Source organism: Octopus sinensis, linkage group LG12 (genome assembly GCF_006345805.1).
Source record: "Octopus sinensis linkage group LG12, ASM634580v1, whole genome shotgun sequence".
In the NCBI taxonomy this organism is placed as follows: domain Eukaryota; kingdom Metazoa; phylum Mollusca; class Cephalopoda; order Octopoda; family Octopodidae; genus Octopus; species Octopus sinensis.
In genome coordinates, this window is record NC_043008.1 from 68,142,199 (window position 1) to 68,159,134 (window position 16,936).

At 38.8% G+C, this 16,936-nt stretch overlaps 1 protein-coding gene across 1 annotated transcript in view; it reads left to right on the plus strand.

The window, feature by feature from the left end:
- Nucleotides 1-16,936, plus strand: part of LOC115217990 (myogenesis-regulating glycosidase) — a 55,411-nt gene that overhangs the window by 22,857 nt on the left and 15,618 nt on the right. The window contains exon 2 of the mRNA XM_029787731.2: nucleotides 11,310-11,697. Coding sequence (XP_029643591.1) covers nucleotides 11,310-11,697 — 388 coding nt within the window. The remainder of the gene's footprint in view (nucleotides 1-11,309; nucleotides 11,698-16,936) is intronic.

Below are 16,936 nucleotides of genomic sequence, written 5' to 3' on the forward strand. Positions count from 1 at the left end.
CAAGTTGCCTCCATGGTGGTCTTTGGCATGTTGGTAGAGTATGGAGGACTGTTTTTTGTCGTCATATTGTCTCAGATGTTTATTTATCCGTTCCGCAATGCTCCTAGATGTCTCCCCTATGTATGTCATGTTCATGTCTTTACAAGCACCTCCTATGCATCTTATGCTGTAAACTACATTTCGAGTTCTACAGTTAATGTCAGGGCTAATCCTAAATACCATGCAGTTATCATTGGTGCATACGGTATTCTCAAAGGGGTACGTCCTACATAGTTGTGATCTGACGGAGTTCCTTGGCTTTTCAACAATCTTAATGTTGAGTTTGGTCTCCTTCAGAGCTTTTCTAAATCTACGGGCTAGTTCTCTATTGGTTGTGGCCTCTACAAACATCACTCCTTCATATTTGTCGGTTTTATACTACGTGTTCGCCCTGTTTGCTTTGTCACAAGTTCTTTGTATCCTATTCTATTCCTTGTTTCTCTATCTATGGCAGGTACCACTTGTACCATTACGTAAATATTGTCTAATTTCTTTCTAGCTCCCCTGTATACTCGAACCCTATCTTTCTGATCATATCCAGAGAACTGCATGCGGTGCACGAAGTTCTGTATGTGTTTTTTCGTTTCATAGGGTTCGCATAGTGAAGGCACATTGTTCATTATTCTAACCAAGTCTGCTCAGTATGTTAATTTTCATGTGTGACAAGAACTTAGCTTTGATGCACTCTGTTGTTCACAGTCTCTAACCAAAGTTCAGTATCAAGTACAGGGAGTCTATTGTTGGGGTGCTTAGTGGGGTAATTTATAGTTACCTTGATACTTTGGTGGATGGAGTTAGCTATTTGCTGGATGCTCTCCATTACGTTCTACTCAGGTTCTACATTACCGTCACTAGAGTTGGTCCTATGATATTAATGACATCTACATATCTACTGTAGAGTAGAAGAGTTGTGGACTGTTCTGCTAACATTTGTTAAGTTTTCTGTCCCTCGAGGTCATGAAGAGGCCAGCCACATCTCCAGCTATACCTACACCAATGGCTGCACCTTGAACCTGCATGTATAGTTTTTTTGTTAAACTTTACTATGTGGTTTTACACTAGCTCGTATTGCATGTGCAATCATTTCTTTCATCTGATTGTTGTTCTCGGAGTTTTGGGTGGGTGCGATCCATCCACTCCAGCGCTCTGTGGTGCTTTTCTTCACTGCTGAAGTGATGGTGGGTGGTCTTCCCCTCTGTGACCTGTTGGGGCAGAATCTACTGAGGTCATGGTCATCTAAATAGTTACTGAATAATATCCCTTACTCTGAAAGTTACGAGGAAACAAAGTCGGGAGCACTCGTATGCAGGCAATCTCTTCACCCTGAAGACGAGGCCTGATTTACCGTAATGTTTATATGCATTCACTACTCGTCGCATGTGGAGGCGCAATGGCCCAGTGGTTAGGGCAGCGGACTCGCGGTCATAGGATCGCGGTTTCGATTCCCAGACCGGGCGTTGTGAGTGTTTATTGAGCGAAAACACCTAAAGCTCCACGAGGCTCCGGCAGGGGATGGTGGTGATCCCTGTTGTACTCTTTCACCACAACTTTCTCTCACTCTTACTTCCTGTTTCTGTTGTACCTGTATTTCAAAGGGCCGGCCTTGTCACTTTCTGTGTCACGCTGAATATCCCCGAGAACTACGTTAAGGGTACACGTGTCTGTGGAGTGCTCAGCCACTTACACGTTAATTTCACGAGCAGGCTGTTCCGTTGATTCGGATCAACCGGAACCCTCGTCGTCGTAACCGACGGAGTGCTTCCACTCGTCGCATACTCTTGACTTTGTGCGAACTCCATCTGCCAACAATGCGTAATTCCGAGCCCCATCCCACCAAAAAAAAAAAAAAAAAAAAACAGCTTGTCGGATTTGTAATACTATACCTTCTCCCCTTAATTTTCTGTGTCTTTGTACTCTGTGTAAATCTATTCTGTTACTATAGAAATATCTATATATTTATACACGAGTGTTCATTGTCTGAATATTTTAAGTCTTTGTTTCTTTCTATTTGCATGTGTGCATATTTTATTTATCAAGTCCAAGCTTGTTTATTTGTTTACTTGCATCATTATCTCTATATCAACTCACCTGGAGTCTTCTTGTAGCCACACGGACTTAGTTCTCGGTAAAGATTTCGGAGTGTAAGTTCAAATCATTTGAGCGCTACTGTGGTCTATATCAAGGTTTTCAACTTTGGGCTTGAGGCCCACTAGTGGGTCTGGGAAAATTATAAGAGTGCCTGAGAAAATTTTGAGAGGGCCTTACAAATTTTCTGGATTAGAAACAAGCTGTTTTTAGTATTTAATCTGTAGATTGTTGAGGGAGCTGAGAAACCTCTCTAATGGCTATTGAGGTACGCTTGCAGCGTTGCCGCGGCTATGGTGAGGCTGATGCGTTGGAACAGTGAAGCGCCCTCACGAGCCTCACTAGTTACCTCTGCAAGGTGAGTTGCCAGTGAAGACAGGAATCTCGCAGTTAGTGGTCTGATACCACCAAACGTCTCGAACGCCACAGGATGGACAATGTAGTTGGCCGACAGATCGCGGTATTTCAGGATTTTGTTCCGCTCGGCCGCAGAAGCTGTGTATCTCTCCCTGACCGCAGCATCCAGGATGTGAGAAGCAAAGGAATCGCTGTGACATCCCAAACAAGGCATCTGCCTTGCGGCCAGGAGCACAGGGTGGGGCCGTCAGGTCTCTTCCCATCACATCTGGACAGTCCAGATGGTTCCAAGATGGAGGGGATGTTTGCCCGGGCCAAGCTCCTCTTGAGTATCAGGTTCAACTCCGTATGACGCGCGAAGCGACCAGTATTCAAGCGGCAAGAATGGAGGCCTGTGGAGTCGAGGAGCCTACCACAACGACAGATCAAACCCGTGCAATGGAGACACGAAGTTCGTCCAAGCTGAGTAGGCCACAGGGATGGCATAAATTCAGTCACCTGAGTATTTAGCGCTAGCAGACAGTAAGCGGTACTTTGAAAACTGGCCCGACTGGAGTCGAAGGTGGCCTTCGAAATTATGCTGTCCCAGGAAGGATGAAATCGCCTTTCTGATGTTATCAGAGGTGAAGACGGGTCTCAAGTGTTCTAGGGGATCGGGCCAGTTTAGCTGATTATCAGGGAGCGCCGGTGGGTGCTTCTCTTTCAGACGTCTAAGAGACTCAGTCACACGGAGTGGACGCAGCGGTCAGGACGAGATACACAGCTTCTGCGACCGAGCGGAACAAAATCCTGAAATACCGCGATCTGTCGGCCAACTACATTTTCCATCCTGTGGCGTTCCGTTCGAGACGTTTGGTGGGATCAGACCACTAACTGCGAGATTCTTGTCTTCACTGGCAACTCGCCTTGCAGAGGTAACTAGTGAGGCTCGTGAGGGCGCTTCACTGTTCCAACGCATCAGCCTCGCCATCACCTGCGGCAACGCTGCAAGCGTGCCTCAATAGTCATTAAAGAGGTTTCCCAGTGCCCCCAACTTTTCAACTCAAGGTGTGAATTGTTTGTTTTTTTTTTTAATCTTGTTTCTCTCTTTTTTCTTTTCTCTTTTTAATTCTTTTCAATTGTGTTCTCTGTTTTGTCCAATTTTCTAATTTAATGTTGTAAAACGATAAACACTGTGAAGGCAATAAAATTTATTTCTCTGTATTATTATGTAAAAAAAAAATTTGTATTCGAAAACGTAACAAATGTTTATCTCGAAACGTTACAAACGTAACAACGCATAAATTTTGTCAAACGCGTACGTGTCCACCACGAACATAACAATTTTGACAACGCTGGTCTTGACTGAATATTTTTCTCTGATAAACGCCACTACAGTTATCAGATGATTTGCAGTTTGCCCTAATGCTCAATATAGAATCTATATTGAGCATCTCTGGATCTCATCTGTTAATTCTCTCTATCTCTCTCCCTCCCTCTCTCTACATACCTATACATGTATCCCCTTCCCTCATTACGTCTAGAAAAAAAGGAATAGTTTTTAATGAAATGTTCTACAAATACGCTCCAGATGGTGCAGATCACGAATATATCGACATTTAATATGTAACACAAAATTGGTGGACACATACATATTCATACTGACACACATCACAGTCTGTTTTCGAAATTTCAAGTTTCATTTTATAGATAGGTGATGCGTGTCAGTATGTATGTTGTGCGAGCTCGCCTAATTTTATATACACACACTAAATTCCGATATAATCGTTATCTGCACACCCTGAAGGGTACTCTTTGAAAATTTCATAAAAAATTACTCATTATTCTGAAAGTTATGAGGAAATAAAGCCGACTCGTGTCCAAAACCCACCCTTGGGGGGAAAAAATTTGTTTTTCACCACAAATTTCGATATAATCGAATCTACACCATCTGAAACGTATTTGTAGAAAATTTCTAATATTGATATATAAGGCCAACAGTTTTGGATGGAGGGGCCAAATTAATACCATCTATCTGAGCACTTGATTGGGATTTTATTGATTCCGTGGGGATGAAAAACAATATTGACCTCAGTGAGATTTGAACCCAGGATGTAAAAAAATAAAAAAACTGTTTGAAATATCCCATGGTGTATTTTCCGATGCGCAAAAGCTCCAGCCACCTCGCTAAGAGTAATAATGATATCTATTATTTCTCTCTTCTGTATAAGGCCCTATATGTTCTTTTTGTAGGAGGGGTATTGTTAATAAAATTGGCGCTAATACTTCACTGATATCTTATTTTATCGGCGTCCGAAGGATGAAGAGCAAAGTGAACCCGAATGTGATTTGAATTCAAAACATTAAGTAGCTCAGGTAAATTCGACGAAGCAGTTTGAGTTGCTCTTTCCACTTTCTGCCTTCTTAACAATTTATGTAGTCAGCAAGCGAGCTATGGAAATTGTAGTCGATTAACATCGATCGACATTGTATTATTGAGATGCTGATACTCGGAAAGGATGAAATAAGTTCATTTTGATCGTTATTAGAGTTAGAGGAGAAGTAGAAAGGTACAAAAGAATAATAAACTGCAAGATAGTTCAGTCTTATTTTCATATATGGCGGTGTAACGAAAGTTTTGGTTCAAGCAGCTTATAAACACACACACAAACGTAGTTGCACAGAGTACATCATCATTAGGCTTATCATCAAAAAGTACATAACAAATGTTCATATGAATTAATGAATTAGTAGACTTTAGTCTATCAGTATTCTGATATGCATATATATATATAGGTACTACTTAAGATGAGTGGTCCCGGTGCGCGTACTCCCGCATCCGCGCTGGCTAGTCGTGACTAGTCGATCTTACAACGTCTACCGAGCAAAATAAAACACAAAATAAATAATTTTTGGATCTTTTCGGTTTGAACGGCAGTTTTTAACATAATTTCTAGGTAACTAAAAAATTTTAAACGTCGTATACTGGTAGAATCTGTTTATAAAACATCATTTTCTCTTGGCCTTCTTGAGAAAATTCGATAGTTTGTAACATATTTCGTCTTTAATTTCTTGCATTTCGGCAGTTTTAATCAATCACTGGCGTCCATTGAGGTAAACAACATTCTGTGCCGTATGAATATGTCCCTCGTTTAAGAAACACATTGGGTTTATTTACATTTATGAAGAAAAAAAGATACCCTTCCCCCACCCCTAACCCTAACTCTAAAACAGATTGAAATGCAATAGATCGATTCTAGGGTCATAATTATGGGTGACAATTTCATATGACACCGCTAGAAAAAATGGCAATTTTTTTACACAAAGTAAATAAAACAAAAACACAAAGTAAGGATTGACTAGTCACTACTAGCTTGTGCGAGTGCGCGCACCGGGACCACTCTTTTTAAGTAGAACCTATATATATATATATGCGCATATTTATTTTATAGAAACAAGAAGCTATGACAGAATAACTCAATACAATATATTTATCATATTTATATCGACAGTAACTTCGAAATTAAACGTATATGTGACTTATTTCTGAAATCTGTATGTCCTGTGTAACTTTGAAGGTACTCATTTGATAATCAAAAATTAAAAATTTGCAAAAAACAAACCACTTTTTTTTTTTTACCAGAGACGGTTTAGTTTAAAGGATCAGAACTGCTGTATCCCTTGGTCTCTTCCTATATCTATCTATCTATCTATGGTAGACGGAAACTGAAAGAAGCCTGCTACACATGTATATATGTATATGTGCTTTTGTTCCTTCTTGTATGTGTGTGTAGGTATGTGAATGTATTTGCATATGTATCTGTAATATATATATATATAAATATATATATATATGGATGAATGAATTATCCTTTGTTTACAGTTACCACGGAAACTTCAGTAAACAGTTCCCAGGGTAGCAAAATTCACACAAGTAACAAAGATGTAGCGACCTATTCAAAGGTAGAAACCTCGGGTCAATATGCAGTAATTTGTATAGTATAAGTAAATAAATGGAGTTGAACGCAAGTGTTATTCAAATTCTTTTACTTTTGACATATGTTTAAAAGACAACATTAGTTTTATTCTTTTGGAATAAAATCAATATTGTCTTCGAAACATATGTCAAAAGTAAAAGAATTTGAATAACACCTGCGTTCAAGTCCATTTATTTACTCATATATATATATATATATATATATATTGATAAAATGGTAAGATAACAAAAGAAAGAAAGAGACCTCAATATTATGTAAATAGAGGAAATTTATCTACACAATATGTTACATTACTCGGTAGTCAAGATAAAACTCAGTTTCAGATGCCGAAGTGGAAATCCACAACACCATCTCTTCGGTTATCTGGCTATTTGAAAACGTTATGAAAAAATACCGTTAAAAATTTACGCCCCCTTACTCACCCAAGGTGGCCTTCAATATAGGTAAATATTTCCTAGCACTGATAGATAGACATTTTCCAGTTAACCATGCTTATAGGAAACTCTTCAATAGACACAATTTAAAAATTAGTTTTAGTTCAACTACCAATTTTAAAAACATAATCAATCATAACATACAAAAAACACAAGAAGAAAACAGCTGTTCATGCAGGAATAAAGAATTGTGCCCGCTAAATGGAGCTTGCATGTCCAAGACCATCATATATGAAGCTACCGTAAACTCTATAACCACTAAAGACACCGTTTCGACGAAATACGTGGGCCTGACCGAGGTTCAATAACCACACTTTGAGCTTTAGGCACTGGAACAAAAGAAAAGCGACACAATTATCCAATCATATTTGGTCTTTAAGAGATAAAGGTGTCGATTATAACATACAATGGAAGATTTTGGCCAGATGTAAGCCCTATACTAACGGCAGCGGAAGGTGCGGTTTATGCGACATGGAGAGATGGCTTATCTGGAAAAGCAGCTTAGACCCTACCACATGTCTAAATACAAGGACAGAGCTTTTCGGATCATGCCCACATGTGACTAAATTTCTGTTACGTTTTTGGTCCCCTAAAGAAAACGGATAGAACATGCTTTCTGTGTTATGTCCCAAGAAGATTTTATATATTTTTATATTTTTATGTATTTTTATATAATTTTTATGACGAAAAAATGCGAGCGATGTATAAGTACGCAGGCAAAGCAGAGTTATAACAGAGTAATTTCCCTTCATTTTTAACGGTATTTTTTCATAACGTTTTCAAATAGCCAGATAACCGAAGAGATGGTGTTGTGGATTTCCACTTCGGCATCTGAAACTCAGAGTTTTATCTTGACTACCGAGTAATGTAACATATTGTATAGATATATATATATATATATATATACACACACACACATATGAGAGGGATGACCAATATGTGGACAACCCTTATGCTAGAAGTAGATCCGCTATGGTCTTACCACTAAGAAATGTTCTCAAGGAAAATTTAACATAAGGGTTGTCCACATAGAGGTCATCCCTCTCATATGTATATAATACAATTTACTGAACTTTCAGATTTTAATATGCTAGACCACTGGTGTTAAATTGATGTTAATTAAATTAATATCCAATTTCTCACCCTCATTTTAAATTTTATATATATATATTCTAAAGACTCCGCCGGTTACGACGACGAGGGTCCCAGCTGATACGATCAACGGAACAGCCTGCTCGTGAAATTAACGTGCAAATGGCTGAGCATTCCACAGACACGTGTACCCTTAACTTAGTTCTCGGGGATAATCAGCGTGACACAGAGAGTGACAAGGCTGACCCTTTGAAATACAAGTACAACTCATTTTTGCCAGCTGAGTGGACTGGAGCAACGTGAAATAAAGTGTCTTGCTCAAGGACACAACGCGTCGCCGGGAATCGAACTCACAACCTTACGATCATGAGCCGAATGCCCTAACCACTAAGCCACACGCCCTCACATATATATATATATATCATCATCGTTTAACATCTGCTTTCCATGCTAGCATGGGTTGGACGGTTCAACTGGGGTCTGGGAAGCCAGAAAGCTGCACCAGGCCCAGTCTGATCTGGCAATGTTTCTACAGCTGGATGCCCTTCCTAACGCCACTCTGTGAGTGTAGTGGGTGCTTTTTACGTGCCACCGGTACAGGTGCCAGACGAGGCTGGCAAACGGCCACGATCAGATGGTGCTTATTACGTTCCACCGGCATGGAGGCCAGACGAGGCTGGCAATGGCCACGATCAGATGGTGCTTTTTACGTGCCACCGGCACGGAGGCCAGTCAGGGCGATGCATTGTTTTTCATTTTCGAAATATTAAGGATGAAAATACGTAATTACAAATACAATATATATTTCTACTCTTCAAATGTAAATGAAACATATACACAAAAAAAAATATGACTGAAAATACCACTAACTTATTCCTGACTTCGAAAGAATCATTTTAATTTGTGCTGTATTTTAGCCATTTAGTGGTTTGTCATTGAAAGGATCTAAGGTATATTAGCTGCATTGTTTTGATGGACACAATTTTTTATAAGACTACATTATCCAATGTATCCTTCCTTTTATTAGATGATAAGGGATGATTCAGCTGCTATTTCTAACAACCATCTAAAAGATCCTTCACAGAAAGGGAGATAAATACCATTAATTAACTCGGGCTTTATTTTTGCTACATTTGTTAACATCTCATTCACCAATTCCTCTCCTGGGCCTTCCATTTCATTTCAGTCAGAGCCTAACATGGAAAAAAATTAATTAATATTAAGAAGGCACTGTAATGAAATGTATCTTTTTCACTAGGAAAGGGCCTGAATAACTCCTAATCATGTGTGTATATATATACTCATTTGTTGCCCTAAGCTTCATGTATAATCCTCTAGATAATCCAACATCTTTCTGTCCTCCATTCATCAGATCTCTTTTGCTTCCCTCACCTATTACCCTTAGGAAAGGCATGAATCTCTCATCTTTTACTTGTTTTAGTCCTTGAGCTGTGGCCATGCTGGGCCACTGTCTTCAAGGGTTTAGTCTTTTGCTGAACTGCTAAATGACTGTAAACAAACCCACACAGATTTTCAAACAGAGTGGACAAACACAAATGTGTGCATGCACACGCGTACACACACATGTACACTATTTCAAGTAATAATGTTGTAGCATGCATTTAAGAGCTTTTATATTGTTATTTGGCTACTGCGTTATTCCAAAACAAGATGTTTTCCAGGGCTTGATTACATTCCACCCGATGAAACACCCACATACAGTTGTTGCTGAAAAATATTCACTTATATAGAAATAATATGATGGTGTATGAATGTAAACTCAGCAACTTCAAGCTAGTATCTTCCATCCTCATGTTATATTATTTGTGTGTGTGTGTGTGTGTACATCTTGAGCTTTCAAATAGTTTCTGTCTACCATATTCATTTACGTGGTGCCTTTTGGGAGAGGAGAGAAGAAATGGGTAATTGTGGGCTGACAGAAAGACAGAGACTGCAAGAGAGAGAAGAAGTACCATATATAGAAAAAAACAGTAGGACAAATTGAAAAAAAGGAATAGGTAGAAAGTTAGAGCTAAACAGATATGAAGAAAGAATGGATACAGAATGAAACAATAATAGAAAGATAAAAAAAAGGGACAAGCATGGAAAGAGCTTGTGAACAGGGGTAAAAATAGAAACAAATATTAAGTGAAAATGGCTGACAGACAAAGAAATAGAAAGGTAAGCAAAAAAAATTAAGAAGGGACAGACAGAGAGGTAGAAATGTAAATAAATAGAATGATAGATAGAATGGCAGGAGATATAGAGAAAAAGATAGAGATAGTTAAGTGAAAAGGGTTGATGGGAAAAAGCAACAGAAAGGTAAGTGTAAAGAAAAAGAAGATAGATAGATAGATCTAGAAGCCACTGGTAATGGCAGGTGGAGGGGGGGGGGGGTAATGGTTTGTCAGGATCCACTGAGCCTGAGGACTACTAGGCAGGTAGAGTGAAGGTCAATAAATTTGTATCAGATGAAATGTAGGGGTGTGTAGATGATGACTGGAGATTGAGAAGGGTATGGAATGCATGTAATGAATGGTGGAGGAGTAATCAATGATACATCAGTTGGGAAGGTTAAGGGGGAGTAGGTGCTGATTGGCAGTACAATAGGGTGAAGAGCAGCAAGAGAATAATAATAATAATACAGTAGGCAGGAGAATGATGGGAGAAATGACATGTGTAGGTAGGTTGCAAGAGTATGAGTTGAGAGAAAGACATAATGCATAAAGAGAACAAGAAATGTTTGGTGATATGGGCTTACTTTCTTGGACAAGTTACTTTTGGAATACACTCTGGTTCCTCATCCTTTTCCCTAAGATTTTTATTTCTCTCTTACACATCACTCCTTCTGCCTTACCCATGTATAATTTAAGGCTCCACTGAATCTTGATCTTCTCAATCCACCCCACCATCCTTTTCATTCTCTGACTCGCTTCCTCCTATTACTCCTTTCTCTAATACTATATCTCTTAGTCTCTCCACAACTACCCTTGCCCTATCATACTTTAATCTCTTACCCTTTCTCCTGTTTTCCCTGTCAGTCTTGAGGAGAGTTACTAGGCAACCTTACAAGTGCCCAATACCATGATAAATACATCCAGTGTAATATGTAAGGCACTTGGTAAACCAATCCAACAACTTTAAGAAGACCTTTTAATATTTCCCTCTACAAAATTAAACAGTCTTTTCAATCTTACATTCACCAGCCCTTCCCAGAACAATTTTTCAAACTGTTTCTCATATTGAACTAAAATAAATATGAAGTTTTTATTTTTTATTTTTTTATATTTAAAACTGATGTGTTGAAATTTTGTCTCATTTGCAGTACTGTCGAAGATGTTTGCTTGCTCGACTCTACAGAATTCAACCAAGAAGACTCTGCTCTCCTACAAGATGACAAGGTGTTTGAGGACACGGGCAGTGAATTACCACTGCTTCTCCCGTCTGAAACAACAAACGCAGAAGATGAGCAAAACAATACCACAGATACATACGTGAAATTTAACTTAGGAGAAGAAGCTGGGCAAGGAGATGGAGTTGGAGGAGGAGGAGAAGGCCAAGGTGAAAATGACTTGACAGCGAATTGCAACTTTGTTCCCACCACAAAATGCAGTTCTCAGTATGCCACAGTTGACTCGACTGATAGCGTTCGGTTTGCAGAACACACAACAGTATTTACAGTTCCACGCGTGAAATCACGACCAAAGAAAAGTGTAAGTTGTTTCTTAGCTCTGTCTGTCTGTCTCTCTCTCTCTCTCTCTCTCTCTCTCACTTTCACTCTCTCTGTCTCTGCTGCTCTCTCTCTTTTGATATATATATATATACTTAAAGATTGTTTTATGTTTGTTACATTGAATGACTTTTATAAAATATTACAGGTTTCAATGTGTATGTCTGTCTTATACTAGCTTAAAAGCTGCAATCCATGCAGCTTCTGCAGTGGGCTAATTGGGCCTGTGGCCCAAAAGTAATGAGAGCTAAATAGCATGATTATAATACGTCTATAATGACTATATGCCCCAGTGATGTTTGACCAGGAGTTAAGGATGGATGAGATTTAATTCTGTAATGTAACCACTAGTTGAATTCCAACTGTTGGAACTGTTCCCAAAGTCGTTATCTCTACATAAAATTAATGAAGCGAATGTCATTTATCTCCCTCTTGAGCTGTAGTGTCATCTGACAAATTCCAACCAAGATGGCATGAATCAGCCAAGCTTTACTTGCTAGAAATAGCAACCCAAATGCAAAATTAGATCCCAATGTTGGATGTTCAAGGACCAATTGAAAGGCAGATTTTCAATCCCTAGATCATCCTGATTCCAAAAAGGCATAATATGTCTGTGTAGATGCAGGGGTCCCAGATGGACAGGCAGAATTTCGCCTTTATTAATATAGATTAAGAAATGAAAGTCAAAAATTAGGGAATAAGAAAGAATTGGAAATCAAAAACAGTTTGTTCTCATGTTTTGTGAGAACAAACTGTTACCTTAATTTTTGACTTTCAGTTCTTAATATTTGATATGGTAGACATAGACATTGAAACTGGTAATGTTTTATAAAAGTCACACAATGTAACAAATATAAAACAATATTCAAACATACGTTCGTGCCAATTCTACCTTTATTTTTTAACTACAACATTTGATTTGTATGGATTCTTAACCCCTTTTCAATTACATATAGATGTGGTGACTGGCTTTAAATATATATATATATCATCATCATTGTCATATACATGTGCCTATATGCATATGCTCACTCACCCACATATATTTGCAACCATACACATTTACATGTACATGTAATCATGTAATATATACATACCCACAAACATGCACGCATCCATGGGGAGACAAACACAGACACACAAGCACATACACACACACACACACACACACACACACACACACACACACACATATATATATATATATAAAATATCACGTGATCACGTGACCGACCAGACCATCAGATGGTGTTACACATCGCTGGTCACAATGCGTTCGCATTGTTTTAGCCTTCAAATGACGCCACCCTGCTGGCTAAGCAAGCAGGCTAATATATATATATATATATATAGATATATATACATATACATGTACCTCATGTCGGGCTGTTGGTTCATCTGGTATTGTGGAGAGGAGGATGTCGAGTTCCTTTTTGAAGACATCTATTTCCACCTTATGCAGATTTCTTAATTTTTGCAGTAGGGCATTGAAGAGCTGTGGGCCTTTGAACCCTTGACTATTGCAACATCTGGTACTGAATTTAGATGGAGTGGATGGTACTTTTGGTACAATAAAATGACGGCCAGTTCTGGCATTTGTATAACACTCAATGTCAAAGTAAAGTACTAGCCCTTCTACGATTTTCCATATGTATATTATTGCATATTTCTCACGCCTTCATTCCAGAGAGTAAAGTTGCAGTTTTCTCAGCCTATCCCTGTAGCTCATCCACTGTAATGTTTCAACCTTTTTAGTGTAGTGGCATTGGACTGCTTCAAGCTCTGCTGTTAGTTTGGCCCTATGTGGTGACCACAACTGGGAGCAGCAGTCCAAGTGACTGAGAACAAAGGTTCTCCACAGGGTCAACATAGTTTCTTGGTCTCTTATCTTGAAGGGCCTCAGTATCCACCCTGCTAGTTGTCTGCTCTTTGCTGCCATCTTGGTAATGTGCATATGAAATGATGCCTCATTGCACATACTGATCCCCAAGTCTTTCACTGCTTGTGGATCTGGGAGTGTAGTGCCTTCAGGTCCTATAAATGTAGATTGTACTGTATTTGTGAGTTGATAGTGCAGTGCTTGAAATTTTCCAGCATTAAACCGCATATTGTTTATTTTGGCCCACTTGTATATTGAATTTAGGTCCCGCTGTAAGCTTGTGACACCATCTTGGTTTTTTATCGCTTGTGATATAATTTTGTATCATCGGCATAGCTAGTGACAGTGGCTGTCTGAGTGACTGTGGGCATGTCTAAGTATTATGAACAGTAATGGCCTCAGAACAGTTATATATTTATATTATATGTGTATGTGTGTGTGTATGTATATGCATATATGTGTGTGTGTATATATATATATATATATATATATTATATATATATATATATATATATAATATATATATATATATATATTGTGTGTATATATATATGTATATATATATATATATATATATATATATATATATATATGTATGTATGTATATATATGTATGTACAGGCGCAGGAGTGGCTGTGTGGTAAGTAGCTTGCTAACCAACTACATGGTTCTGGGTTCAGTCCCCCTGCGTGGCATCTTGGGCAAGTATCTTCTGCTATAGCCCCGGGCTGACCAATGCCTTGTGAGTGGATTTGGTAGACGGAAACTGAAAGAAACCCGTCGTATATATGTATATATATGTATGTGTGTTTGTGTGTCTGTGTTTGTCCCCCTAGCATTGCTTGACAACCGATGCTGGTGTGTTTACGTCCCCGTCACTTAGCGGTTCGGCAAAAGAGACCGATAGAATAAGTACTGGGCTTACAAAGAATAAGTCCCGGGGTCGATTTGCTTGACTAAAGGCGGTGCTCCAGCATGGCCGCAGTCGAATGACTGAAACAAGTAAAAGAGTAAAGAGTATGTGTATATATATATATAGCTGGCCTGGGGCTATAACAGTAGACGCTTGTCCAAGGTACCACACAGTGGAACTGAACCAAGAACCACTTGGCTGTAAATTGAATTTCTTAACTACACAACCATTCATGCGATCACAATATATTATTATCTATCTTTGATGGTCATACTTGTTAAATGAGAGGACAGCCATTGTATTTGTATTTTGATGAACTCTATGTTGTTACAGATATTGTATTATGTCAATGGAGAGGACATTTAATACTCAGTCATAGATTTCGCGCCTTTCTGTAAATAGGTTCTTACACATCCGGGTATAATTCACTACTATAAACTGTAGCAGTGGTGTTGTAGAATTCACATAATCCTGTGTTTAATTTTCCACATGTGTAAAGAAATATCTTTTTTCAGGAGAAAGAACATTCAGTATGTGTTTGGTGAACAAAGCCTCACCATTCACTACCTCTAACACTCCCCACACAGACACTTTTACAGAAGCCTTTCTGACATATGATATTATATATAGGTCAGGTATGGTGCCAGGTGTTTAGTGGATGGAAATTGGATGTCTGTGCATGTGTTTGTCATTGTGTGTGCATGTGTGTGTGTCTATGTGTAAGGAGTGATGCCTGGTACCTCAAGACAGAGCATGCAGTTTTTTAATATTAAAGTTATATAATTGATGTAAAACACATCTGTTATGCAACTAATATAAGTTTTATATTAAAATTTGATTGTTATTAATTCCACTGATAAGTATGTATGAATGAGTATAGATATGTATGTGTATGTATGTGTGTGTGTGTGTGTGTGTGTATATATATATATATATATATATATATATATATATATATATATTAGGCGCAGGAGTGGCTGTATGGTAAGTAGCTTGTTTACCAACCACATGGTTCTGGGTTCAGTCCCACTGCGTGGCACCTTGGGCAAGTGTCTTCTACTATAGCCTCGGGCCAACCAAAGCCTTGTGAGTGGATTTGGTAGACGGAAACTGAAAGAAGCCTGTCATATATATGTATATATATATGTGTGTGTGTCTGTGTTTGTCCCCCTAGCATTGCTTGACAACCAATGCTGGTGTGTTTATGTCCCTGTTACTTAGCGGTTCGGCAAAAGAGACCGATAGAATAAGTACTGGGCTTACAAAAGAATAAGTCCCGGGGTCGAGTTGCTCGATTAAAGGTGGTGCTCTAGCATGGCCACAGTCAAATGACTGAAACAAGTAAAAGAGTATATATATATATATATATATATATATATATACACACACACTCACACACACATTATTATCATCATCATTTAATGTCCTTTCTCCCATGCTGGCATGAGTTGGATGGTTTGACAAGAGGAGACTTGCCAGAGGATTCTGCCAGGTTCTGTCTATTTTGGCATGGTTTCTCGAGGTGGATACCCTTCCAATGCCAGCCACTCACCAGAGTGTACTGGCTACATTTTATATCACTGGGGAAGTTTGCAGGTACCCCCAATATAAGACTCCTCAACTGAGTGGGGCATAGACTAGAGTTAAAAGAAACTGTTGGTGATGATGATAATGATATTAGTGAAAGCATATGGCCTAGAGGTTAGGGTGTTGCACTCATGATCACTAGCTCATGGTTTCAGTTTCCAGATTGGGCAGTGCATTGTGTTCTTGAGCAGAACACTTCATTTCATGTTGCTCTGCAATCATTTCAAAACCTGATGTGTAGCACACTTATTCATCCGTACAGGCAATGTTGATCTGATGTGGAAAAGAGCAGAACAAGTTTCTTGCAGCATGTATTACAGTTGTGCCAGATCTGTTGTGTTTGCTGGAAGTTTTGATGGGAATTTCCCACCAAAATTCCCTGTGATGAAACTTGTGAAAGTATTCAAAGACAGAAGTATTTTGTCTTTCCTGTGTGTGGTGTTGTATACTGTTTTAGTAAGAATGTTATGCTGTATAAGAAGATAATACTGTGACCATCACATTTGTGGGAAGCCACTGATCACTTTTTAGTTGATGTTTGAAATTTAGGGATTTATTTAATGGCTTGGTCTTAAACACCAGACTCATTTATTCAATGGCTGTTTTGTAACTTGGTGTGTAAGAAAGTGCCCACAGCCTCTTTCATTTAATGGCAGTTTAATAGCTTGGCATTTAAGGGTTCGTAGCCTATTTTGTTCAATGGTTATTTAGTAGCAGGGCTGGCACTAGGTGTGGGGCCTGATCAGCTTTCTACTCCACAAAAGCTGAAGATTGATGTTATATGCTTCATATAGTATACCAATCCCAGCCAAGAAAGCATTGAGGGCTCAAGGCTCCACCATT